The sequence below is a fragment of the Solea solea genome, chromosome 7 (assembly GCF_958295425.1).
Source record: "Solea solea chromosome 7, fSolSol10.1, whole genome shotgun sequence".
NCBI classification, from domain to species: Eukaryota; Metazoa; Chordata; class Actinopteri; order Pleuronectiformes; family Soleidae; genus Solea; species Solea solea.
This window is the reverse complement of record NC_081140.1, coordinates 19,441,936-19,467,620: the sequence shown is the minus strand read 5'-3', so window position 1 is coordinate 19,467,620 and position 25,685 is coordinate 19,441,936. Positions and strand designations below refer to the sequence as shown.

General features: G+C 40.9%; 1 protein-coding gene across 1 annotated transcript in view; it reads right to left on the bottom strand.

Annotated features, from left to right (window-relative positions):
- plekhg2 (pleckstrin homology domain containing, family G (with RhoGef domain) member 2) overlaps nt 1–25,685 on the bottom strand; it is a 51,566-nt gene that overhangs the window by 964 nt on the left and 24,917 nt on the right. The window contains exons 4-13 of the mRNA XM_058633328.1: nt 23,608–23,708; nt 14,160–14,226; nt 13,265–13,311; nt 5,984–6,137; nt 3,891–4,022; nt 1,871–2,053; nt 1,647–1,739; nt 718–804; nt 292–325; nt 105–203 (exon numbers count right to left, since the gene is read on the bottom strand). Of these exons, the coding sequence (XP_058489311.1) occupies nt 105–203; nt 292–325; nt 718–804; nt 1,647–1,739; nt 1,871–2,053; nt 3,891–4,022; nt 5,984–6,137; nt 13,265–13,311; nt 14,160–14,226; nt 23,608–23,708 (997 nt within the window). The remainder of the gene's footprint in view (nt 1–104; nt 204–291; nt 326–717; nt 805–1,646; nt 1,740–1,870; nt 2,054–3,890; nt 4,023–5,983; nt 6,138–13,264; nt 13,312–14,159; nt 14,227–23,607; nt 23,709–25,685) is intronic.

Here is a 25,685-nt window from a genome sequence, read left to right as displayed (position 1 = left end):
CTACCAAAGTAATTGTCTTTGGTAGAAGTTGTACTTTTACTCAAGTATCCCTTTTAGTCTGTCAGTCTGTGGTGAAACAGCAGCACATAAAAACGACCACTGACCCTGACCTGATTGGCGTCTGCCTCTGTGATAGCCGTGAATGTCGTCGAGTCGCGGGGAGGCAGACGACTTCTTCAGGTTGTCCTGTGCAAAATGAGGCGCTGCAAACACAGTAAGTGATGTCATGTCACGCCATCCGCACAATAACACATGCACAGTATATGTGTGTGTGTGTGTGTGTGGACTCACATTGACTGAAGTTGTCTCCCAAGACTTGTCTTGCCTGGACAGAAAAGTACACTTGGCTCAGGGAAACATAGAAACCGAAGAGCTCCCTACTTCTGCTATGACGTGATCCGCCCTCCATTTATAAAGTTTGTGTAAATGACCACCAGGTAGCAGCAAACACCAAACTACTGATGCTCCACGTACAGAACGACAACAAAGAATCTCACTGTTTTCTGTTACATGGTGCACAATTACTGCTACTTTAGGTTCTACAAGTGCTACACTCAAAGTTCTACAATTACTGTACAAAACTGTATAAATAGTAGTATTACTACTTCTATTGTACAACACTGCTATTGCAGTACAACAGTACAGTACAACAGTAATATGACTAGTACCTTTAACACAATACAACAATACTACTACTACTACTACACACACAATCACCTTCTGTGGGAGTGAAGCAGGATGGTTCTCCACTATCAGTCTCTTGAGGTAGTGCACCCACAGTCGCTTCTCCTCCTGGTTCTTTGTCTGCGTGAAGTTGCACAATTATATCCATATATCCGTTATTTTTTGTAATTTAATAAATAACAGTTTACCTCATAGGGCTGAGCATGGAGGCTTTGTCTTTGTAGATACATGAATAGCAAATGGAGACGTAAAAATAAAACAACAACAAGTTCTCACCATCATAAAAACATGTCCTTCTTTTTCAACAGAAAACAGAAATTTGTAAACCGCTCACTCTCCCACACCAAAGTCCACAGAGTTGTTGATCCACTGCTGCCTCTTACAGGTTTACTTCAGTGACACACACTTACCAAAGAAAAGTCAGCTGCAGACAGCAGATACTCTGTCCCACCGAAAGTTAAAAATACAGATTTTCTCAATCAACTGTGGCATTGAAGACTGAGTAGTTGACAAATGGCAACATAATCAGTGAAAATATTCTTGCTGACATAGATTTATTAGGTGCGTTTTTTGTTAAGTGGGTTAAATCTGTTTTTGTTTTAGTTTTCCTGCTGGCAGCCACGTTTTCACTCAGCTGGTTCTCAATGCAGTAAAGTGCTGACTATGTGTCACTTCATCATACAAAAAAACTTCCTTAAAAAACAATTAACTTTATATTAGCCACAGATGATTTTATACTTTATATGTTAAAAGGAAGAAATCTTTTTATAATTTGTTAAAATATTTTGTTCAAGCGACTGACACAAATTCCCAAACACTTTTAAATGACAGAAAACAGAGAAAAGAAGAAACGTGTCACATTGCAAAAGCTGCAACCTGTGAATGTTTGATTCATTAGATTGGTTATCAAACAACTGTGAATTGATCAGCGTGGCTTTGTAGATGCCACCCTCCGCATTTACCTGGACAGTGTGCTGCTGTTTGGGAATCGTCTGGTCGGACACTTTGAAACACAGCGGATCCTTCAGCGTCTCCACCAGCAGCAGGTTACAGCACTGCAGCAGAGGGAGAGACACAAAAATGACTGACAGGATCCACCAAAAATCCTTAAACTCTCAGGACAGATTTCCACCATCAAGTCTCCACTCTTCTATACTACGAGATGCTTGCGGGAGGAGGAGCTTACGAATATATGCGTGCTGTAAACAAACTGGTCCAGCTTCTTCTTGGCGATCAGAAGCATCTTATCGAACAGGAAGAACGCGCGCTCCTTCTTCACTCGGTGGACCTTGAAGGAACCCTCAAGAACCAGCTCTCCAAATCCGCTGAGGTCTGGCCCACTCCAGTTCACCAGCAGTGACTCAATTTCCTGTGAGAAGAGACGAAAGGTTGCAGGTCAGAGGTTGTTCAAAAAGAGTATTTTCTTCAGTTTTGTGGTTCAAGTGACCACACTGGTTTTTAAGAATAGTTCAGGTTTTTTGAAGTATGAGATAGAATTATTCATGGATCAACTGTTTCCATAGATGGTTTGTTTTCACACTGATTTTTCACACACATTTGTTATCACTTTGGTTGAGATTTGTCATTGACTATAGAAAAACAGGTGGAGACGTCATGATGACTGAAAGCTGACTCATCACTGATCATCTCCACAAACACTCAAAGGCCACAACCTTGTCTCCTCCCTGAGCTGCTTTGACTGTTTCATCCTCCACTGTTCCAGCTGCTGAAAGGGTCAGAGGTCAACACTAGTCTTCTCCCTGCTCTGTGTACCTTCAGAGGTTAAAGGTTAAATATATGAAACTTGGGTCAGTTGCAGACAAAACATGGCCTTGACAGCTCAGTTTTCCCGAAAAAAAACAAAACTGGTGTATTGTATGATGAAGCCTTCTTTTTTTTTCAGAAAACTTTTCCTATAATTACAACACAACTACTATATTACTATAAACTATAAGTTATCTCTAGCATTAGCACAAGGTGAGCAACAAAAGTAATGTCAGTAATGCACCTTGAAAAATCATTTCACGTTTGTGGTGTGAATAGCGTAACTGAACTGGTAAGAGAGGTGTTAGCTCTGTGACAGCTGCTGAACATGTCCATGTGAAGTGGAACAAGTTAATAACATGTTCCTGTGTGTGTGTAATGAAGGGAACACGTGTTCGAGGAAGTTGAGGAATGCAGCCGAAGTAGAGTTTGACACCTGAAGGTCATAGAGCCAACCTCCACAGGAGGAGGAGGGAGCTAAGCTCTTTGCTATGTTTTAGGAAATGAATAAACACAGTGGACATTTTCTCAAACAGTTTATTTTTTTCGACCCACTTCTGCCTCAAGGTGTTTTGGCCTGTCAGTGTTAACCTGAAGTGTGAGTGTGTGTGTGTGTGTGTGTGTGTGTGTGCACAGAGAGCATGTAGTGTGTCAAAGCTGCTGCTCTGGGGTGTCTAAAGATGAGGACATTTTGGGAAAATGAGGACATCTTGGCTGGTCTTCACATTCTGTCACTCCTTAAAAAGACTTGGTTTTAGAGTTAGGGTTAGAATTCGGTTTAGGTTAAGGGTATGCATTATGTCTATGAGTGTCCTCACTATAAATGCTGTGCAAATGTGTGTATGGGTTGTAAAATGTGATGAACTATTGAGCTTTGTCAATTAATCATGAGTAAGGAAAAATAATCTTTTGACAGCCCTATTTATTTTGTGACGTCTGTGGTAGAAATACTTTGAATTAACTTCAGTAACATAAACTTACCAAACTAGGCAGCAGCAGTAGTAGCCCAGTAGCTCCTGTGTCCCCATGAGCTGTGCTGTAGGAGAGTGAGCGATTTTTTTTTTTTAAGATATTGTAAATAGATTTATTAGGTGAGCCTTTTGTGGACCTTTTTTTGAAACCTAAATTGTTTGCTATTGCTCAGATGATTTTAAGTTTTACGTTTTGTATTTGAGAAAAATCTATTAGTAAAAACTTTTGAAAATAAGAATCCAGACTTGAAGCACATGTCAGCTACGTTCTTGACCTCCACATCTTTTTTGGCCTTTCTTTGACAACATAGACCACGGAGCCACGTCATCACTTTTCTGTTGTCTGTGAGTGTGCAAAAACCTCCAAAAAACCTTGAACTATCCCTTTGAACTATAAACATCATCTATGTTCTGTGTATCTCCACTGAGCACTATCAGGTCAGGTGCTAACCCTACAAACTTTAAGTTTACCTGCAGCCGCACAGCATGTTCCTGTTTCCTCTTCATGTCATTTATGTACCAGGCAACCGCTGTCATGGTGATGATGGCATCCTCGATGACCTCATATCCAGGAGCACTCTTGTCAAAGTGCTTTGAGAGTTCCTGAGAGGAAACCAAACAGCGTGTGAGAAAAAGAAGTTGACATCAAACCAAAAGTTTCAAAACGTGAAACAATCATCGGTGTATTTGCTAACATAGCAGTTCAACATTGAAGCAGCACCAGCGAAGGATTATGGGAAAATCCCAGCAATCGGATCCAAACATGTGTTTGACCAGTGTTTAAACTGGCCACTGTCGGAAAAAGCAGCAGCAAATAATACAGAGCGAAAGTGTGTGTGTGTGTGTGTGTGTCTCTGAGGTGGGCTTGGACTGGAACCAGTAAAATAGCTCAACAAGTTCACTGGGAAAGGCTGTGTGTGTGTGTGTGTGAGCATCATCAGCTGTGTCTTCACATTCTTGTAAAGCTTGTGTGTAATGATTCATGCGACAGCTGGAGTTTGTTCTCATAAAAGCAGTTTGTGTTTTCATTCACCCAGGCCACGCAGACAATGGCTGATGATGGGCGGGGACCCTGAAGTAATAATATTTCATTACCATATGTAAAGTATTTTCACATTTCAAAAAACCTCCAAATTTTACAGTTTTACCAAGCTACATTTTGCCCATACTCTTCCCCTGGTGGCCATGCTTAAGCCCATGGAGCCTGGTCGAGCCCAGACATGGGTCTGACGTTCAGCTGCAGGAGGTGTCAAAGGGGTCCAGTGCATTGTGGACGTGGCAATGGAAAAAACTAGTCTGATCTCTGGAAGCCAAAGGGGAAGTGATTGGGAGGAAGCGTCTACCCAGTTATCAGTATTGTGTGTTGGCCACAGTTTGTCTATAATGAACACAATGTTCAAATATAAGGACACAAGGACACCTAAAGTCACTACTTCATCATCTTAGTATTAGTATCAGCTGATCAGAGGTTATATGTTGTGGACCCTCTGATTAAGAGTGGAGTAGAATTGTCAACTGACTGCCACCTGGTGTTGAGTTGGATCACGTGGCAGGGGTGGATACCAGACAGACACAGAAGACCTAAATGAACAGTGAGGGTCTGCTGTGGGGACCCTGTCAGGATGAGCTTCGACCACAACCGGGGGGGAAGGGTGATGTGGAATCTGAGTGGACCATGTTCCTTGGCACCATTGCTCATAGGCGACTGGAACTGTGGTGCCAAGAATGCTGGGATAGTCACTGCAAATGACTGCAGTGACTATCCCAGCATTCTTGGCACCACAGTTCCCAACAGTCGCCCCACTAATGGTGCCAAACCTACAGTTGGAGACCGGAGATGAAGGTTGCCATCAAGCTGAAGGAGGTGTCCTACAAAGTAAGTTAGATTGAGGGACCACTGAGACAGTTGTCTGCTAAGCAGCCCACATCAAGTGATGCGTTGCTTTGGCAGTTGCAGTAGCAATAAACTTGGATGTAGGAGGAGGTTGCTGAGGCCACGGAGCAGGACTTTCAGTCAGCACCAAAGACATTCTGGCAAACTCTCCACAGTCTCTGGAAGGGAAAGCAGCACTTGGTCCATGTTGTCTATGGTGCGGATGTGGAGCTGCTGACCACATCTGGGAACACTTTCAGTGGTGGAAGGTATGCCGTACATCGAGGATCTCCTCAGTCTCATCAACACATATTTCAAGAAGGAAGCTTCCCTCATCACTGGGATTAAATGATAGCTAAATGATAGCTAAGGCTGTTAAACGAATCCTTAGTGGCAGTGACCCAGGGGTGGATGAAGGCTCTGGATGATGTTGTCGTGTCCTCTGGAGTGGCAAACTGGGGTGGTGGTTTCCCTGGGGAACTAGAGTGTTTGTGCAAACCTGGAGGGGCTACCTTTAGAAGAAAGGGGTATTTGCAGCACCAAATTTGAGGGGTTACCCATTGGAATTGGGTTCCCCATTGGAATTGATTTGTAGGAGATACCAGTAGTAGTAGTAGTAGGTAGTATTACAGATAACAAATGTGGTATTTGAGGTGTTACCTGGAAGGTCAGGTCGTATTTGACACTTTACCTGTAGAAGCAAGTGGTATTTGAGGATCCTCTGCACTGGTTTGAGCAGGTATGTCTCAAGAGGTAATGAATGGTTCAGAGTTGTCTGTCTCTCCTGGAAGAAGCGAATTAGACTTTCATTTTTCATCATGCACTCCCTCAATACTACCACCGAGCTGCAAAGGGAGGGAGGGAGAGAGCGAAAGAGAGAGAGAGAGAGAGAGAGAGAGAGAGAGAGAGATTATTACATTACTATAAAATTACACAAATTACAAACCCATGAGCACAATTTTTTAATCCAAGAGACTTTCTCATGCTGTTTTTAATGCTTTGTTTTCAGTCACAGTAATAAAGCTTCCTACTCAGCCAGTGCTCGCAAAACTCGAAGATCAAAGGTTCAGTATATTAAAATGTCTTTTAACTTATGATAAATAACTGTGAGTTCAGCCTCAATCTGTTACAGATGAAAGTTTCTTTCCTTACTCAAACAATATGACACAAATCTGATCCAGAATCTAGTGAGGAGCCACTGAACCAGAATCTGAATCTAAGAACCATGAAGGAGGTTGATGGATGTCCAGGTTAAGATTACATGCATCCACAGAGGGAGAGAGTTCAGCCGTGATGAACTCTGATGAACATTTATCACAACGCCACAAGGGACATTTAATGAGAAAAATAAACAGAGCCAAAGGCAGACTTGAAGCTGAAGGAGGTCGCAACACTGATGGAGCAGCAGGAGGTGAGAAGGAACACCTCAATTCTGATATCCTTTAACAAACATTCATCAGGGCACATTAGAAAGGGGGGGTTAAAGAGGAGGTGAAGCAATGATGGAGGAGGGGGGACAAGACAGATGAAGGGGATTAAGAGAGGACGATGAAGGAGGTGAAGGACTCCACATATGTTTGGAACTTGGACAGACATACAAGTTTAGAGAAGAATGAGAGAAATTGAAGAGATCAGAGAAACAAACATCTGTCACAATTTGAACAAAGACAGGGACAGATTGAAGAGCACAGAGAGAAACTATGAGAAAGAAAATAAAGCAATCTTGAACATGGATGAGACACAGATAAAAGAGAGGAACAATGTGGATTAGACTTAAGATGATGGAGGAGAGGGAGACTCCTCCGTTGTTGTAGGTCCTTCAACAAAAAACTTGAAGGAAAGCATGGTGAGGTGGGAAGAGGGGATACTGGAAGTGGTGAAAGAAGACGATGGAGGACACAAGAGTCTCCTCGGCTGTTATGTCCGCTGACAAACATTTATCACAGCATGAGGCCAAAAAATCTTGGACACCAGTGGTAAGATACATAAGTTGGAGAGGTTGAAGAAAAGGGAGGAGGAAGGAGGACAGGAGGCAGGAGGTCAAGGTAACGATGGAGCTACAGAGCAGGCTGTTTTCCTCAGGACAGACATGAATCACAGAAAGCGGTCCAGAAACTCTGAGCAGCACTAATATCATCTGCAGACACATCACTGATGAATTCAACAGAAAATCTGAAGCGTCCAAACAGAAACAAGCTCGTCTGAAACGTTACTCATTTGCAGCGTTGTCAAATATTCTTAAAAAACTATGATCTGATTTCAGAGAGGATATATAAGGAAATGAGTCTTGTTTTCCATTTCACACATGACTGGCAACCTCAGATTTGGCCACGACTGCATGTGAATGTTATTCCTCGGGTGACATAGAAGTGCTGAACTGACACCAGACCTCTGTGAGGATGCACAGTGTGTTATTAAAGGAGGTGAGTGATGACATCAGGTCTGTATGTGCGGAATTTGTTATCGCAGCAGCAGAGAATTAATTCAAACAAAGCATCTCATGGTGCAAAAGTAAAGATGATATATCAAGTCACTGCAAAGATGCAAAGACACACAATTAGCTTGAGAGGTTTACTGTAACACAATGTCACAAAACCCAGACAAGGTCATTTTTTATAATGTATTTCCAAACATGAACCAAAATGTTGACATGACATGAAATAGTGGAAATTAGCACTACTTCACTAGATAGCAATCTGAAATGGATAGGCCATTTTGTAAGTAGTCACATGTTCAGTAGTGCATTGTCTTTAAGTATTTAAAGTTCAACAGTTATATCATAAACTGAGGACAGTTTCTGTGTGTGTCCACCTTGATTAAAAAGAAAGGTAGGCGTGGGAAAAACTGAGTGAGGAAGTTGGACCACCTGCTTACTTTTGAAACTATGTCTGTCACTTCATTCAAGTTGGGTATCATTTCTGGGTAGCTCAGTGGTAGAGCGAGCCACCTTTCAACTTGAAGGTTCGATTCCCGGCTCCGCTAGTCTACAGGCTTAACCCCACGTTGCTCTTGACGGCTGTGCCGGCAGCGTGCGAATGGGTATGAAAGATGAGTGATAGCACATAGTTGCGCTGTATGAAAATGGGTGTGAATGGATGTGAATGGCAAAACTATATTGTAAAGCAGCTTTGAGTGGTCATCAAGACTAGAAAAGTGCTATACAAATACAGACCATTCACCATTTATTACTACTAATACTGATATTGGTAGTGCTTTTTGATACAAATACTTATCAATACTCATATTCTCTATAATTTGCCTGACCACAGAGACGCGGTCTAGTGCTTTAAGATGCAGAAAAAAGTTTTCTCCACGTGACATGTGTGCTTTCTTTTCACATGGATCACTGTTGTAAAGCTAAGTTAGGTGTAACATAATTATGAATAGCACCATTTGTCCTGATAGTATCTGCTTGTTCCGTACTGACCAATGAGAATGTAGTACTAATGTAATACCAGTATTCAATCCTCATCCCTAGTGAGGTCACAGTTCCTAAGTAAAATTGCTTCGCTTTTGGTTTTCAGAGTTGAACTGAAGTCCAGACGTTCCTGAAATTGAAACTCTGGAGGAAGCCAATTATCTGCAAAGTTTGCCTTGCACATTTTCCAAACACCTCCAGCTACCTAGTCGAATCTTCAGATAAAGTCCAAGTGAGCTCATGAGACAACACAGCAGGAAAAAGTCGAAATAATTACAGGGAGCGAGTGGGCGAGCGCCCCGTCTCCAGACCCGGGCATCGCTCCTCGCCTAGATGTGCCAGACATTCTCCTGCTGTTGTTACCGTGTCTGCTGCAAAAACCATTCTAAAAAAGTGAGGCAGATGTCCATGTCAGTATGGACAGTGTCTTTCAGAAATGGAGAGATCACCTCAGGTCATCTTTGCGTACAAAGCCTGTCCTTGTTCGTGCTTATTGTCAAACATTAGTGTTTGACAAACTGGCGATGAGACTGAACTGTTTATCTGATGACTTCAAATTAAAAGGCTCAACATGAACACTGCACTCTCTGGGGGGAACTCGCAGGAGTGTTACGCCTTGTGCCATTGTTATTTTACAGCAGACATTTTCAGGCTTTACAAAAAGCACAACTATCCTGATTCCAGATGACAACAACACAAACAAACGTCATAGAGACGTCAAAGAGCCACAGTCAAAGTGAAGCTGTAAATCTTGTGATCTCAGATAAAAGCAGCCCTTCACATGAAGAATGTAAAACACATGTCAGATATGAATACTGCACCAGAGACATTCCTTGAAAACTGTACTTGGAAGGTTCTCAACCGTCAGACGTTTTAAAGACTCTCAGAGGTGAGTGTTTTATTTTCTATTTTGTTCATGTTGTGAGTGCTCTCTGAACACACACACACACACAAAGTGTGAGGTGGTGTGCTGGACGTAAACATGCACAGACTGAAGCCAGTCTCCATGCTTTCACAGGCTGCAGATAATTACAGCTGCTCCCATGAGTTTGACTTCATCTCCACCAATCACAGGAACCTGACACCAGCCTCAGTATGCACTGCCACTCACCAACACCATTAACCTCTCCAGCTCTCCACTTTCCTCCTCACTAAATAACATTTCAATGCGTGCGTCACTATCGTGCTATTCTTTGTGTTGCATCGATGGATTGTGTAGTGGTGTGGTAAAATATCCAATGTTAGAGGGACATAGTGAGTTTTGGTGTCATGCTAGTTCGAATTCAGGATCATGGGCCCCTTTTACAACTGGCTTTAAAATGCCAAACGTATAATGTTTATACACCCGAGGACGGATTGTTATCCGATCTGCCAAACCACCAACGTGTCGACAAAACTCCAAAATGGTGCAGTGTCTTTCTTCTGTTTTCCACTTTTGTTCAAAGACGACTTTTTCCCCTGTGTTCCTGCATCAACAAACTTCACGTGCGACTACCACTGTTGTTGTTGTTGATATTGCAGCGCACAAAGGGGGAAGTGGGGGGGGGGGGGGGGCGGGTGGAGATTCACATTGTGTCATTGCAGAGTAATGCAAAATTGAATTTGTATGTAATTTAATTGCATGGAAATTTCACTTCACATTTGGTGGAAATACACCACTGGAGGTTTGCTTCACTGACTCTAGCTGAAACATTTGAACTAAAAAAAAAAGAATGTGTTGGTGTCTCTCCAGAAAAGAACAGGGGAAATATTTGTAGGTTGTGTCCCATGAGCAAACTCAAATTATCCCACAGTCAAACTTAAGCTAGAGTAACATGATACACTGCATTTGGTTTGACAGGTTCAGTTCACTGCCTTGTTGACAGGGCAGTAGATTCAGTGACGGATTCATTTTCGGGGGAAGCGAGGATGACTTTTGATTTAATGTGATAAAACGTGCAGTTGTTTCAAGTGTAAATGGACTCTTCGATTCAATAACAGACACAAATATGTTGGTAAAATTAGGACTTTGGCTACAGGAGATGGTGTCGCGTAACGTAACACAGGTTAAACATGAACATCTTAAGTGCGGTAAAGCTCGAAACATAAATGACCCTCAAGACCCTCAACAACTGAAAAGAGCTGGTACGTCCTTGTGACATCATCAGTTTAAGAAGTGAGGTACGACTCAATTTTTTCTTTTTTCACAAATTTAGAGGAATCTTCCGTTTGATTGTCAGTGCTTCATCTCCACTCTGGATTAAATATGACATGTGTAAACTCAACCGTCTCCACATGGGATCTCATTGAATCTGAACCTGCCAATAACCTGCACTTTTCTTCTTTCTCTTGGAAACACTTCTCTTTCATGAGCAATCAGTTAAAGTCTTGGCATTTAATGAGACAACCCCTTCCCCCCCTCACACACACACACACACACACACCAGCAGTTTAGCATGATAAATTTGTATCTGGAGCTGTGTACAGTGATGAGACACGAGTCTGCTGATGTTGCCTCTTTTCTGTGATTTTTATACAGAAACTTTTCTTTGGAGCGCTTCTCTTCTTTCACATCCTGGCAGAGAAGCTGCGTTCCTGGAGCCATTTTGTTATCTGGCATGTTTCTCTGTAACTAACCGAACAAAGACAAACATCTCAAGTTCCCAGTGCGGCTGCACTCAAGTTCACAAAACCTGCAATCCAGCACATTTCCCTCCAAATCTGACCCAGCGGATCACAGCGGAAAAATGTGGAGAGCAGACGCTGACAGGGAGCAACTGTCCTCACTGCTGGAATTCACATCAATGACACAACTGTCCAATCAGGAAGATCCTGGTTGCAATCATTATCATCATTCACGCTATTATCTGCCAGGGGTTTGATTAATATCACCCTGCTCATCTTGTACTCATGATGAGTTGCTTTTTGATTTGATTATTAATGATTACTTATGATAGATGTGTGTGTAAATCTGACACTGTGGTCTCTGCTCACATGTAACAGTGAGCAGCTGACACACAGATACACACACATACTGCTAGTGTTTGCGCGTACAATATCACTACTGTACACACACAGAAAGTGTGTGACCTGGGTTTAATAGTTTTCAAAAGTCAGATTACAAAAATGTAAAACCATAAACCTGATTCAATTTTTTAAAATTTAACATTGCAATTTTCAGCTGTTGATAAAAGCTGCAAAGCTCAGTTGTGATCCTTTTTGCAGTTGCACTGGAACGCAGCATAATTCCAATGCCTTAAGATATATGGTCTACCAAATAATTGGCTGAAAGTGGTGTCTATCAAATATGTCTCTGATATATCATTGCTTGAAAACATTTAAGACATGTTTTAATTCTGAATGGTCAAAAGTATTAAGGACGACTTCTGTGGATTTTACACTATTGCTGTGCCTGTGATGTTGTTGATGTTGAAGTACTCAAAGAAAAGTTGTCATTGAAAGAAAATTCAGTTTGATTCAATTGAAAAAAACAACAGACCTCTTCCATAATGTTGTTTTTTGGAGAATGATATATATATGATATATCATTAATTAAATAGTCTTACAATGAACAGAGTATCTCATAACTGTATCATCATACGGTCGTTATCATGGACAAAATGTTTTGTAGTAAAGTCCTGTGTCCTCCTTTTTGGTGCTAAGTAAATGGCCTCCCTACTTTAGCTCCTTAGCTTGTTAGCACATGAGCATACAGTACGAGGTTGTCTGGTTCTCAGTGATTCAGGTCATTATATCTCCCAGAGTATATGTACTGTATATGTACTAACACATTTAGTTGAAAAGGTATCACCTGTCATCCAAGAAGCTTCTTCAGTTCTGACTGGAGACTACTTGTAAGCTTATTAGCTCATTAGCCTGTTAGCTCATTAGCTCACAAGCTCATTTGCTCACAAGCTTATTATCTTACAAGTTCATTAGTTTGTTATCTCAGCTGCCAAATGAAAGCTGAATAAATACAATGTTGTTATTTTCCTGTTTCCATGAGATGTTTAAAATTGAAATGAAAAATTGGAAAAACAAAATAATTTTCCTGTTTGAAAAGTCCATGTCCTCACCTAACCCCCCCCCCCCCCCCCCCCCCCACACACACACACACACAACCATTAACCTGCTCCTCCATGATACTTTTAGTTCCAATGACAATAAACATGTATGGAAACACAATACGAAACAACAACATCTTGATCAAATTTGTGTTTAAATCTGTTTCCATTTATTCTCACACACACATGCATGCTTGTGTGAGGCTTTAGTTTGGCTGCAGTGAACGGAAGTCAGTGCAGAGTGTTAATATCTGTGCAAACCTCTCTCTGTGTGTTTTTGTATTTGTGTCTTTGTGAGGACCAAAAACCATATGGAGTGAGGACATTTTTGGCAAAGTGAGGACATTTTGACTCGTCCTCAAATCTATAAAGGGCTTTTTTCAGGGCTAACCTGGTTTTAGGGATAGGCACTTAGTTGTGATGGTTAAGGTAAGGGTAAGGGGCTAGGAAATGCATTATGTCTATGAGGGTCCTCACTATGAATGAAGTGCAAACGTGTGTGTGTACTTACTTGGGGTAGTTCATGCAGTATAATGTGTAGATGTCAAAGGCTTCACTCTGAAAAAAAGAGAACAAAGTTAACGCTAAAGAGAGAAGAAAGACGAGAACGGATGAATCACAGTAAAATAGTTAAAAACACATGCTGTAAAGACAATACATAGCATATTTTATAAAATCACTGATAAAAGAAATAGTAAAAAAAATAAACAATAAGAGGAGCTTGATTCCACATATATGAAGCTTAAAGGCACTGACAACATGACTGAAATTTAAAGATAAAAACATGTGGATAACCCCCTGGTGGCTGACTGCAGTATATCTCATAAGCCCCACATAACGGCATGCAGTATAAAAGTAAGGATGTAGCAGGACAATCAATATGTCTGATTATGTCGGCTAGACTTTTTATTTTTTACCCGTGTGTGTATTAATGTTTATTTACACTGTACTACAACACTCATCATATCTAATTACATATACAGTGCAACAATATGTACAACTACATTTTTTGTGTAGCTACAAATATAATATGTTGTATTTGCAATTATTATCACTTCATATACAACAACATACAGTATAACTTACTTTATGTATGTGTATAACTGCACATACATAAATCAACATTAGATGTGTTAGTGAGGATAATTTACAGACTGAACCTTTAATCATCTAATGAGAGCGTGTTCTGTGTTTGTGCTGCAACATGTGAGAACAATGTCACTACTGTCCACATGCACACACATGCGCCGGCGTGCGCACACAGGCACATTAATTAGGTGTTGGTTTGATCCTCAGCAGCAGAAGGCAATGGATGAAATGACGTTTATGTTTGGAGTTTACTGAGTGTTTCATGTCAAATAACACACACACACACACACACACATGCACGCACAAACTGAACTCACCCGTTCTACGAAGCACTCAGCAATGGCCACAGCATGAGGACTCCTCTCTAGATCCTCCAGCAGGTCACTAAGGAGACACATAAACACACACATTTAAACAAGTATCCACAAATACAAGTGCACCTGAACATTACATTACATTACACCGTGCCATTTTCACTGATTCACTCTCACTCAGACACATGAAAGCATGAGTGGGGAGTGGTGCTGGATAATAAGATTTAAGGGTTTCTTAGTTTGTGTTCCAGGTGTTTTACATGTCTTCAGAGCTGGTGTTCACCTCCACCCTGTGTGATCCAATCACAGTATCCAGCTCTAAGCTAAAGTCTGCAGACCACTGACTTTCTCACACCAAAGAATCTAAAGAAAACCAGCCATTTTTACATCACAGCACAAAGGAGTTGTTGATCCACTGCTGCCAACTGTGTTAGTTTGTGACTTTTGTACTTAAAATAATTTTTTTTAGATTTACAGATTTAAGTGACATGTACTAAATAAGGATTTTCTAATCCAATCTCATGGTGAGACAGCATTTTTTCTCTGTGGACTTTCACAAACTGATATAAGTTTTAATACAATAATGTAAAAAGAAGAGAAAAGACAAACATGAATTGTGTACACAGAAACACTGACACTGAGGTTTCTGACGTCCACAGTTACAGTGAATGAATGAATCATCGACCTTCAGCTTCTCATGTTTGGTCTTTCAGGACCTGCAGGATCTGAATCTGTCAGTCCACAGCATCACAGACGACCACAGACACAGAGCAGCACAGACGGATCAGGTTCCCCCGCAGAGAGAGAAAGAGAGAGAGAGAGAGCGAGAGAGAGAGAGAGGCATGGAGGTATGTGTGGGGCATGGAAAACTTTTAACACTGTAAGAAATGTGGGACATAACTTGTAGTAACAGTTACACACTGCACCGAAAATACTGTTCCCACTATCTGTCATCATCTCTATCATCATCTTGCCACGTCCCACACACACACGCACACACACACACACACACACGTGTGAAGCTCCTTTATCTCTTTATCTTCATTCTTCTCTTCTGCACACACACAGATTATTATTACATGTGTCTGTATTTATAAAGTGATGTAAATGTGAGTGTGTGTGTGTGTGTGTGCCTGCATGTGATTACGGCATCTAAATAGCAAAGAGAAGTTGTCATCAATAAGCAGTGATTAAAAATGAAATTACAATGATGAATGCTGCTGAAAGAAACCAGCTGCAGCAGGAAGCCCAGCTCAGCTCAGGTCAGCTCAGTTCAAATTAATAAATTTTTATTTGTAATTATTTATATTTAAGTACTTTGGACTCAGGCCGCACGGTCGGCTTGTACTGTGACACGTTAACGGCACACAGACTCATGTGAGAAAAAAGTCAACTCTTTCATTATATTCACACATGTACAGTCTGCAGGTCGAGTCATACCTGTGACACTGTGTGTTCAGACTCATTTAAAATCTCACACAGACTAGTGATGTAGCAGTTCACTGTCAAAAGTGTGAACGAGTGTGAGTGAGATTCAGTGGGTGAACCAGAAAAGAAGCAGAAGAAGTTTTATACTTAAAAATACGACCCTTCTGGTGCCAAAAGTCTGACGAGGACCTGAAAACTGTGGCTCAAACAGAATCTATCAATCAGCAGAGAGGCTGAATGACCTCAGAGGAGCGATATTTACTGCAAAATATATTTTACAGCAACACAGCAGAGGAGGAGGAGGAGGAGAAAGCGCTGATTGTGTTAATGTGTAAGAATCAGGAGGAAATCCAGAGACCTGACAGGAGTTTAATGGTGTTTGTAAATCAGGAGGAGGAGAGGAACAGAGCCACAAACATCTTTTACAACTAAATGAGTGGGTATATGTTTTATATTGTGAATTTACATGCTAAACTGGTGATTGACTCATTTCTCATTCATATTTCGTGTGTAACCATGGTTACATTTTGGTATTTTTCACTTCAGCTCAACATAATGTCACTCTGGAGATAGTGCAGACTGCACAAGTAGACGCCAAAATGATGCACCCTTAACACCTAGCTGTCATTTCCTCTGGTGTCAATGTTTTTTTTGTTTTTTGTAATATGTTATCTATTTCTTACAGAGACCCAGACATGACATGGGGGGGAAAACCGCTTATTTGTGGCCATGAAATACTAAATTGTGGGTTTAGAATCATTCCTATCAACAGATTCAACGTCTGTGATCAATAACATTAAAACAACCATTGTTGAAACAAATACATGACATATTTTGAATCAAAACAAGCTACAACGTCGTTTTCGTCAGAAAGAGCTGCATTGATCTCTATGTGCTGTCGTCAGTGAGACCGGAGCACAGGGACCGTCAACAAAAAAAACATTTTTAACCCTTTTTCCAACATACAGAGGCTATAAGAATGAGTCTTATATCCTTTTTCTCAGCACGACCTATAGGCAATATGATGAAATTATTGTTTTTATAGAAACACACTTAATGATGACTTAAAACATTTTTTTTAATCAGATTGAATTTGTGAAATTTGGAAATACGTAATAATTCAATAATATAATTCAAATTTCCCTTTGCTCGTTTTTTTTGAACAAATATTGTGTGACTTCTGCACAATTATCACTACTATGCAATATAAAATTAATCATAACCATGACTTAACAACAACACTATTCATTTAGTACACCATGATACAGCGTACTGCCATTAAACTCACCACACATGTTTCCTTTGGATTACACTACACCACTTCGTGTGTATTATGCTAAATAAATATGTCTCAACAATGTTTCATTCAAATGTTAACTATACTTAACTTTTTGAGAATATCATTATAACTCATTCCCAAACTAAAATAAAACTCAATCTCACTATAATCTCTTTAATCCTCAGCCCTCTTTCATCCCCTTTTACTTACACAGCTCTCAGGGTTATTCATGGGAATGATATTTATATTATTAATTATTATTTCATGCACATGCACATTATACTGATTTTGTGGCCACAAATGTGAGCTTTTTTCCCTCCATGTTATGTCTGGGGCTCCCTACTCTCTCCCATAATTCTCTCATTCTCTCACACCATCATACTTCACAGTCTCATCTCAGTCGTCATTTTACTGGTTGCCAAAAAATCTGCCAAATACTCTGGAAGACAATAAGAACAATAATCTGAAAAATCTGTAATTAATTGTGAATTTTCCATTCACTACTCTCCCCTGATTGAGACAAAGCGGAAGTCGTTGTAGAAGAAGAAATGACCACATTCACCAGGGTTAGATCAGATTATTAGGAGTGACTCAGGAGTGAAAGCTGATTTCACACTGCAGCCAAAGGTCAGATGTAAGTGGACATGAGTGGCTTGTTGAGTGTGGGTAAAAAGTGGGTTATGGGAATCAGACTATACAGGGTTGGTACCTGGCATAAACCATTTATACATTTGTTAAGGGCCACAAACACAGAGGGGCAGCAAGATATATATATAATATAATATATATAATCAATTTTATTATTTATTTATTCTGTTATTTATATTCTATGATTCATGTCCGTGTCTGTCATCTATGTCATGCTGTGCACTGTTTTGCAGCCACTGTGGACACATTTCACTGTGGAGACAATAAAGTGTATTAGATTTGACTCAATGTGTTAAAATGAGTTACTTTTGCACACACACACACACACACACCATATAGTGATAGTGAATTTGACCTCTGCATTTAAGTAGTGCACACACACACACACAATGGCAGCACTTATCTTTACCCGGGGAGCATTGGAGAGATTGGGTGCCTTGCTCAGGGGCAGCCCAGCCTTTGTCTTGCAAACATTATTTGTTTCTTGACCTCTCAAACTATCTTTTCAAACAATATTTCTTTCTAGTGTGTGGTTTTAGAGCCACAAACCAGTCTTTCAGAGCAGTGTTTCCCAAACAAGAGGGCAAAAACAGTGCTACCAGTTCACAGTAGTGAACAGTAGTGAGAACAGCAGAGTAGAGAGGATTAGTGAGAACAGTAATGAGTCGTTGTATTGATATACTATACATTGTTTTTGTGATATCTCTTGATGTCTATGAGTCACATACACACACACACACACACACACACACACTTAATATGAGGTTACACCACAGAACTCTCTCTGCATTCTTAGTTAACAAGCTGAAATCAAGTCTTTCATTATCACAAAAACATACGTTTATAAACAAGGAGACACACACACACCCACACGCACGCACACACACACACACATCGTCTCTCCCTCTCTCTCTCCCTCTTTCTCCTCTGGCGTCAGGCCTCATTTTGTGGCTGGCGGACATCATTAGTGGGGGATTGTGGGAGAGGAAGAGGGAATTCTGGGTGTTTTTCTGATTTGTTTTGTTTTTTGTGAACAGGGTGAAAACAGAGGTGGGGGGGTGAAAGAGAGGCGATTATCTGGAAAAAAATGAAAAGTAAGAAAACAAGGACAGAGAAAAAGATGGACATGTGTAAAAAAACAAAAGGGGACACACTGGGCTAATACGTGCAGCGAGAAAGAATCGCGACTCGCGGTTGCAGGACGCACAGAGACCACGGCAAGTAACGGCGCTGAATAAACTCTGATGAATGGTGTGATGTCACTTCAAGTTAACCTTTGACACTTGGAATAAAAATGTCATCACTTGATTTTAGTGAAATAGATGTGCGTGTGAGATTCTGTTACATTTGGCTCATTCATTATTTTGTGTTCCGCAATGTCACAGTGACACCGACCCTTGAACTCCAAACTCTCCCACAGCACACACACACACACACACACAGAAAGACAGCGAGACAGCGAGAGAGAGAGAGAGGGAGGGAGAGAGAGAGAGAGAGAGAGAGAGAGAGTCATCCATGTGAACTGTAATTTCTTCATTTCATTTGCTGCACGACACATTTTATCATCTCCCCTCTTCTCTCAGTGCTTTTAGCTGCTGAGTAAACAAACCGAACCCCAACCCCACATGACCTTGTGACACCAGAGCCCCCAAAAACCCGAGCCGGGCCCTCCTCTGCGGGGTCGGGGCCAAACAAAACACACAAGGGGCCGAGGTCTGTTTTTTGTCCTCGTGCAGAGCAAGACAAGTCTTTAACAGAGTGATAAACAGCCACTGACGGTGAGGCATCTGAGATATGCTGCTGAACTGAGCTGATGATGGGAGGAGGAGGAGGAGGAGGAGGAGGAGGAGGAGGAGGAGGAGCTGTGGTTATACTTTTTCAGCCTCTAAAAGAGAGACTTTTGGAAACATTGCTAGTCCCATTTTATTTTTTGAAAAACTTGCAGAGGTGTTCTAGTGAGGATGAACAAAAACCTACAACAAACTTTTCTTTTTCTTATTTTAATGTGGTCAAAATACTTTCATTTTGAAAACTGAGACTTTAAGTTTAAAAACTCTGGAGTTGTGCTTTACTGTAGACAAACAGAAATTGAGACTTTTTTCCAAAAGAATCTGAGGCTGTATTTTAGTATGGACAAACAAAAACTTACTCTATTTACTTTTTTTTTCTTATTTCAATGTGGTCAAAAGTGAGTAAATACTGAGACTTTTATTTTGAAAACTCCTGAGTTGTGCTTTGTTGTAGACATACTGACTTTTTTGAGGACGAGAAGACGAAGTAGAAGTAGAACGAATCAAATTTACAATGGCAGTGTCGCGTTTCATTAATGACGTCAAACACACTCTGTGAAATATCTCAACTACATGGAATGTGACCATCGTTATAGAAAATGAGACTGGTGTCAGTCCTGTGCTTTCACACAGGAGTGAACAATGTGTCCTATGATTGTGGACTTTTTCTTTCTTTCAGCAGGACGAACCTGCAATTAGTGTCATCATTGGAGCCAAGACCGCGCTGCTTCAGGTGCGTTTGATTTACGCGCCGTTGCTGCAGCTCGGGGGTGAAGTGGAAAGTGCTTTGATAAGAACAGAGTGTGTGGCAGCAGTTTATCAGTTGCCGCACTCATCCAACATAAGCACTCGTGTATAAGAGACTCTCTTATCTTCATCATCATTTATTGTCGTTTAATGGGATTTTAATTTCTAACATCAGCAAAGTTGGAATGGAAAACTTAAAAAAACAGGAGAAAGTTTATTAAAAAGATGAAATATTATCACCAATTCTGTCTTATTATACAACTGCACACTGAACCTTTAACCCCTGCCTACCTGAACCTTTTGAACCTAAAGTTTTACACTCTGCCTTTAGTGTAAATTACTTTTTAATGTGACATAAACTAATTATATATATAAAAAAAAATTGTATTGCAGGTCTGTCTCCTGCATTGGATTACAGAACTATATGTTAATATACTATACTATACTTATTACAATAACAATAATAATAATAATAATGGATTTTAACAGTATTTTAGCTGTGGGAGTGACTGTTACAGTACAGTGTGCAAATAATTGAGATTATTTTGACTGGAATTAAATAACTGCGATATGATTTGTGATATCAGAGGGAATGATAACTTTTACATAATTATTCTCCTTTTCATTTAAATAACATGTTTAAAATGATCACTGTGACATATCTGTGACAAAAAAGAAATGTTTTCTTCAGTCAAAATTTGATCTAAAATAGTCATTTGACACACATTAGCGTTTTCCGCCATTTGAAAAGTGCATTGGGCCGTATTGCGATTGTGAATTTGGATTAATTGTTCAGCCTTAGTTAGCGTTAATGTTAAAAGCAATCCTAACTTTTTAAAACTTAATATCATTTATTTCATCATATTTAATCAGATCATCTAACTGATCGATTTAAAGAGAGACTAAAGTAAAAGATGCAACATAGTAACAACTGTAGAACTACCATTGATTTCTTTCTGACACATATGTGACGTCACAATTCATGCACGCGTGACGCAGTAGAACAACCACAAGCTCTGGGAATAGTGTCATCGCGCGGGTGTGTGTGTGTGTGAAAGAGGCTAAGAAAGCTTTTCTCCTCCTGGACACGTGAGTCATGTGATGCAAACATAATGTTATATAATCTGTTTTCCTATAGCTCAGGTTCAGGTTTGACATGTTAGTGCTGAGCTTTGCGTTTTTTTCACCTTTAAAGTGCTGATAGTGCACAAACTAACACTTTCACATTAAATGTGTGTGAGGTGAGCAAGGTTGTTATAGTTGGAAATAACTAAAATTGAAAAAACATTTTGTTAACTGAAACTGCTATAAGCTCAGAGGTGAGCAGCGACTGCCACACACAGCTCACACGTCTCTAAATCACAGTAATTACAGTCGGCTGTCTTGTACGTGTTCCGTGTAAAGACGGTGTCACTATAAAAACATACCTGAGAGCTTAACAGGTTCCTCAGACGTCTGTTTGATTTACGTCTCTGTGGAAAAAAAATCCACCAGAGTGTGTTTTATATGCCAGAGCTGCAGCCTCCGATAAATAAATGTACTCTGTTCACTTAGGGTTAGGTATTAACTGGCTATGATTAAGGTTAGGGATAATGAGTTGAAGTCAAAACACACACAGAAGCTGTGTCTCAAATCATTAGGCTGCATCCTCAGAGTCGTCGCTGCTGTCGGTGGCACACTTGGAGGAGGCCCTGTGACCAATTCCCCTAACTTCTTTCTCCGTGGCACCAAAGCCCATAGAGAAAACGAGCATTTGTAGGTGGTGGGGACACAGGAGCTGCTGTTCTACTGCTGACTCATACATTTCTGTCCCTGGAGTAAATCAGAACAAAGGATTTCAGAACTTAAGTCACAAAATAACACATATGAACTCACTGATGGAGGCAACAGTGGATCAACAACGTCTGTGTTCCATGATGCAAAATCACTCATTTTCCCTATGGATTTCGTTTGTGGAAGAGTGAGAGGTTTGTGACACAAAATGTACATAAACACATTCTGAAGACATCGTAGAAACTAAGATGATGTAGATTTAGAAGAGTCTCAAAACTTTTCTCTCCGGTGTCCCTTTTCTTGCTGGTTCTCAGTGGGGGGGAGGGGCACAGTACAGTACAGTACATCGTCATGTGCGTTAGTGCCGCTGCATTCAGATTACCCAGCAGCCTCAGCTGTTTGTCATGGAGCTTATGTGAACATGTAAAGAGTCACGCACCTACACTCAGCATCCAAATCCCACTGTGTGTGTGTGTGTGTGTGTGTGAGAGAGAGAGAGAGGAGAGAGAGAGAAAGAAAGAGAGAAAGAAAGAGAGAGAGAGAGAGAGAGAGAGAGAGAGAGTGTGTGTGTGTTTCTGAGTTTAACAGCCAATCATAACCAAGCTTCAACCGTCACCAAGTTGACCCGAGTGTAGAGTCATGGTGGAGCTATGCTGGATGATGTAGTCACTGCGGACTTATTATGTCTACACATCTGGTACTCTGTGTGTGTGTGTGTGTGTGTGTGTGTGTGTGTGTGTGTGTAAGCTGGGGGTTTTCTTATTTTTCTCTCTGGACAAAGAAAGAGAGAGAGAAACCAGGTCATTCAATTTTGCCAAACTCTGCACGACCCTGAGACAGAGTGTGTGTGTGTGAGAGAGAGAGATAGAGAAAGAGGGAGAGAGAGAGAGATTAGAGGCAAAATTGAGGATGTCTGAACCATTATTGCTGCATTATTAACTATAATTAACTAATTAAATACAATCAAATTGATTGTAGAGGTGTACACAAACACACACACACACACACACACACACACACACACACACACACACACACACAGATGTGTCTCCCCCTCTCGCCCTCTCCTCCCTCCCCCTCACTCTCCCTCTCACAGTATTTCCCATGAGAACCAGGAGCAGGAAGCCTGGATGGAATGAAAACTGTGTGTGTTTGTACTGACACACGTGTGTGTCTGTGTGGGTGTGTGTGCATGTGTGTGTGTTTGTGCGTGCATGTGTGTGTGTGTGTTGGAGCAGACACAAAGAAAGTGTGAAAACAGGACTCTCAGCAGGGTGGAGTGGAGGGCTCAGTGTGTGTGTGTGTGTGTGTGCACTGCACGCATGTGTGTGTGCGTGTACGTGTGTGTGTGGGGGACATATTTTAACAGCTTCCTTTCCACGAACTTGAAGAAAATGCCCTCAAACACACGCACATGCAAACACCGAGTTGTCTTTCTGTTTCATTCTTAAATCGCACATTCAAAACTTCTCTGACTGCTTGATTGCTGCCCTTTAAAGGGATAGTTCAGGACTTTGAAGCGTAATTGTGTGAGATACTGACACATCGTCAGCACTGAGTGCTCCCTGTCTGAGTTAAGGAGGCTCACTCTCAGTGAAAACATGGCTGCCAGAGTTTAAACTGTTAAGTTACATCTTTCGTTATTATTGACATAACTCTGTGTCTTTATTCTACCACCGAGGGCTCACATATGTTTTAAAGATGGTGGACAGCGGTCAGGACCTGTTTGAATGAAAATACAACTTTAAGGAGGAAGAGAAGAGAAGAGGAGATGAAGGTGAGTTACCTGTTGAACTCGTAGATGTCCTCGATGTTGCAGAACAAAGTGCTGACCTGCTCCGGATTTAAGGGCAGAGTGCCGCAGTCAATGATGCAGCCGAGGTAGTCCTGCAGAGACATGGAGAAGGCATGTGGTGACTCACACGACTCACACAACGGTGTTCACCTTATTATTATTTTGTTAACATGTTATTATTTTTGTTTGTTTCTATTGTTCCTATTGTATGTGCACTGACGTGAGATTTTTAATCTCATTAAGGGTTTCTTGGACATAACCCTAACCCTAAATAAAATAAAATAAAATAGAAAAACATGAAAAACTTTTTTCCAGAAACTCTTTGGTCTGCTATGGATTTTATATGGATTTTTTGGAAATGCAGTACCCTCAATGACCACCAGGGCACTGTGTTGTTCTTTATGACTGAGAAGCAGTTTTCTGATGCTGTGAATTGAAAAACAATTACACCAAACTATGTTTACCATAAAAGCAAAGTCTACAATTTGTGTCAACACTACAAAACAAAAACCTCTACATTCTCTCTTTCTCTCTCTCTCTCTAACACGCACCCACACAAAGAAAGAGAGAGAGAGAGAGACACAAGGAGAGAGAGGCACAGTGTGGTCACAAACAAAACCTTTTTGTTTGTTTTGTTATTTTTTTCCTAAATTGGAAACAAAAACAAGCAATTGTGTGTGTGTGAGTGTTTCTGTGTGTGTGGGTCTTTGTGAGGACAAAAAACGTATCAGAGTGAGGACACTGTATGGTGTCCTCACATCTTTAAAGGGATTTTTGGGGGTTAAGACCTGATTTAGGGTTAGCCACTTAGTTAAGGTAACAGGCTAAAGAATGCATTATTTCTGTGAGTGTCCTCACATGAATGTGTATGTGTGTTTGAGTATAATAAGGCATATAAGGAGAGGCCTTGGCCACATTCATCACCTTTTAAAGGCAACAGGAAACACATAGTGGAGGTCACAGGGAGCGGGGGGAGGACAAGATGATGACATGAAGGTGAAGACATGAGAAATGAGGAAGGGACAGAAGAAGAAGAAGAAGAAGAAGAAGAAGAAGAAGAAGAAGATTTCCTCGTCAGTGTGAACAAATGCACCAGCGTGAATTTCACCGTGTTAGTGAACGTGATGATGAAGTGAAGTGAAGTTACTGTTACTGTAACAAAGTCTGTCTCAACTTCCTTTTCTGAACATGTCTGTGAGACGGAAGGTGAAGAAGGAGATCAAGTCTCTCCGTCTCTTTCCTTCCTTCTCGTCTTCCCCTTCTTGTTCCTCAAATCCTCTGCGACCCCAAATTCACCCTCCCTCCTTTTTTCTCTCCCACATTCCTCCTCTGTCGTCTTTCCCTTTTTTCTCCTCACTACCTCTGTATCCTTCTCTGCCCCCCTTTTTGATTTCATCTTTCCCTTGCAGTTGTTTTACTCCGTCCATTCCCTCGTTCTTCACGTCCCCTGCATCTGTCTCTCCCCCTCTCCCCCACCTCCTCCTCCCCCTCGATTTCCTGTCCCACTTGGCTGCAGGATCCTCGCAGCATCAAATGTCTCATGTTCACTTTTCTCTCACAAAAATTGTGTCCAGTGATTCCACTTTGTTTCACTCGTGTCAGCAGTTTTGTGTCAAACGTCTTTAACTGATCAAAAAAAATACAGTGATGTCATCACGTACATCACTTTTATGGGAACAATTTTCCTATTTAAAATCAGCTTTAAAGAGTCGTCAGAGAGAAGAAGAGCTGTTTCCACTTTCTCTCATTCCTCCTTTTCCTTTGTCTGCATTGTTATTATTCTGAAACACACACACACACACAGATTCACAGTGAGCGTGACATCATGTAGCCTCAATCAAAACCAGACTCCAGTGAAACCTCAAATACAGAGAGCAGGAATGGAGGCTTACATTACACACACACACACACACACACACACACACACACACACACACACACCAGGACTCAGGAATTCTGGGATTGCTGCTTTGACTTGCAATCACCACTTTTCTAACTATGGCGTTGAAGGACGCTGCTTTTTCTTTTTCTTTTTTTTCCTGAACGCAACACAGGAGTGAAAGCGACAG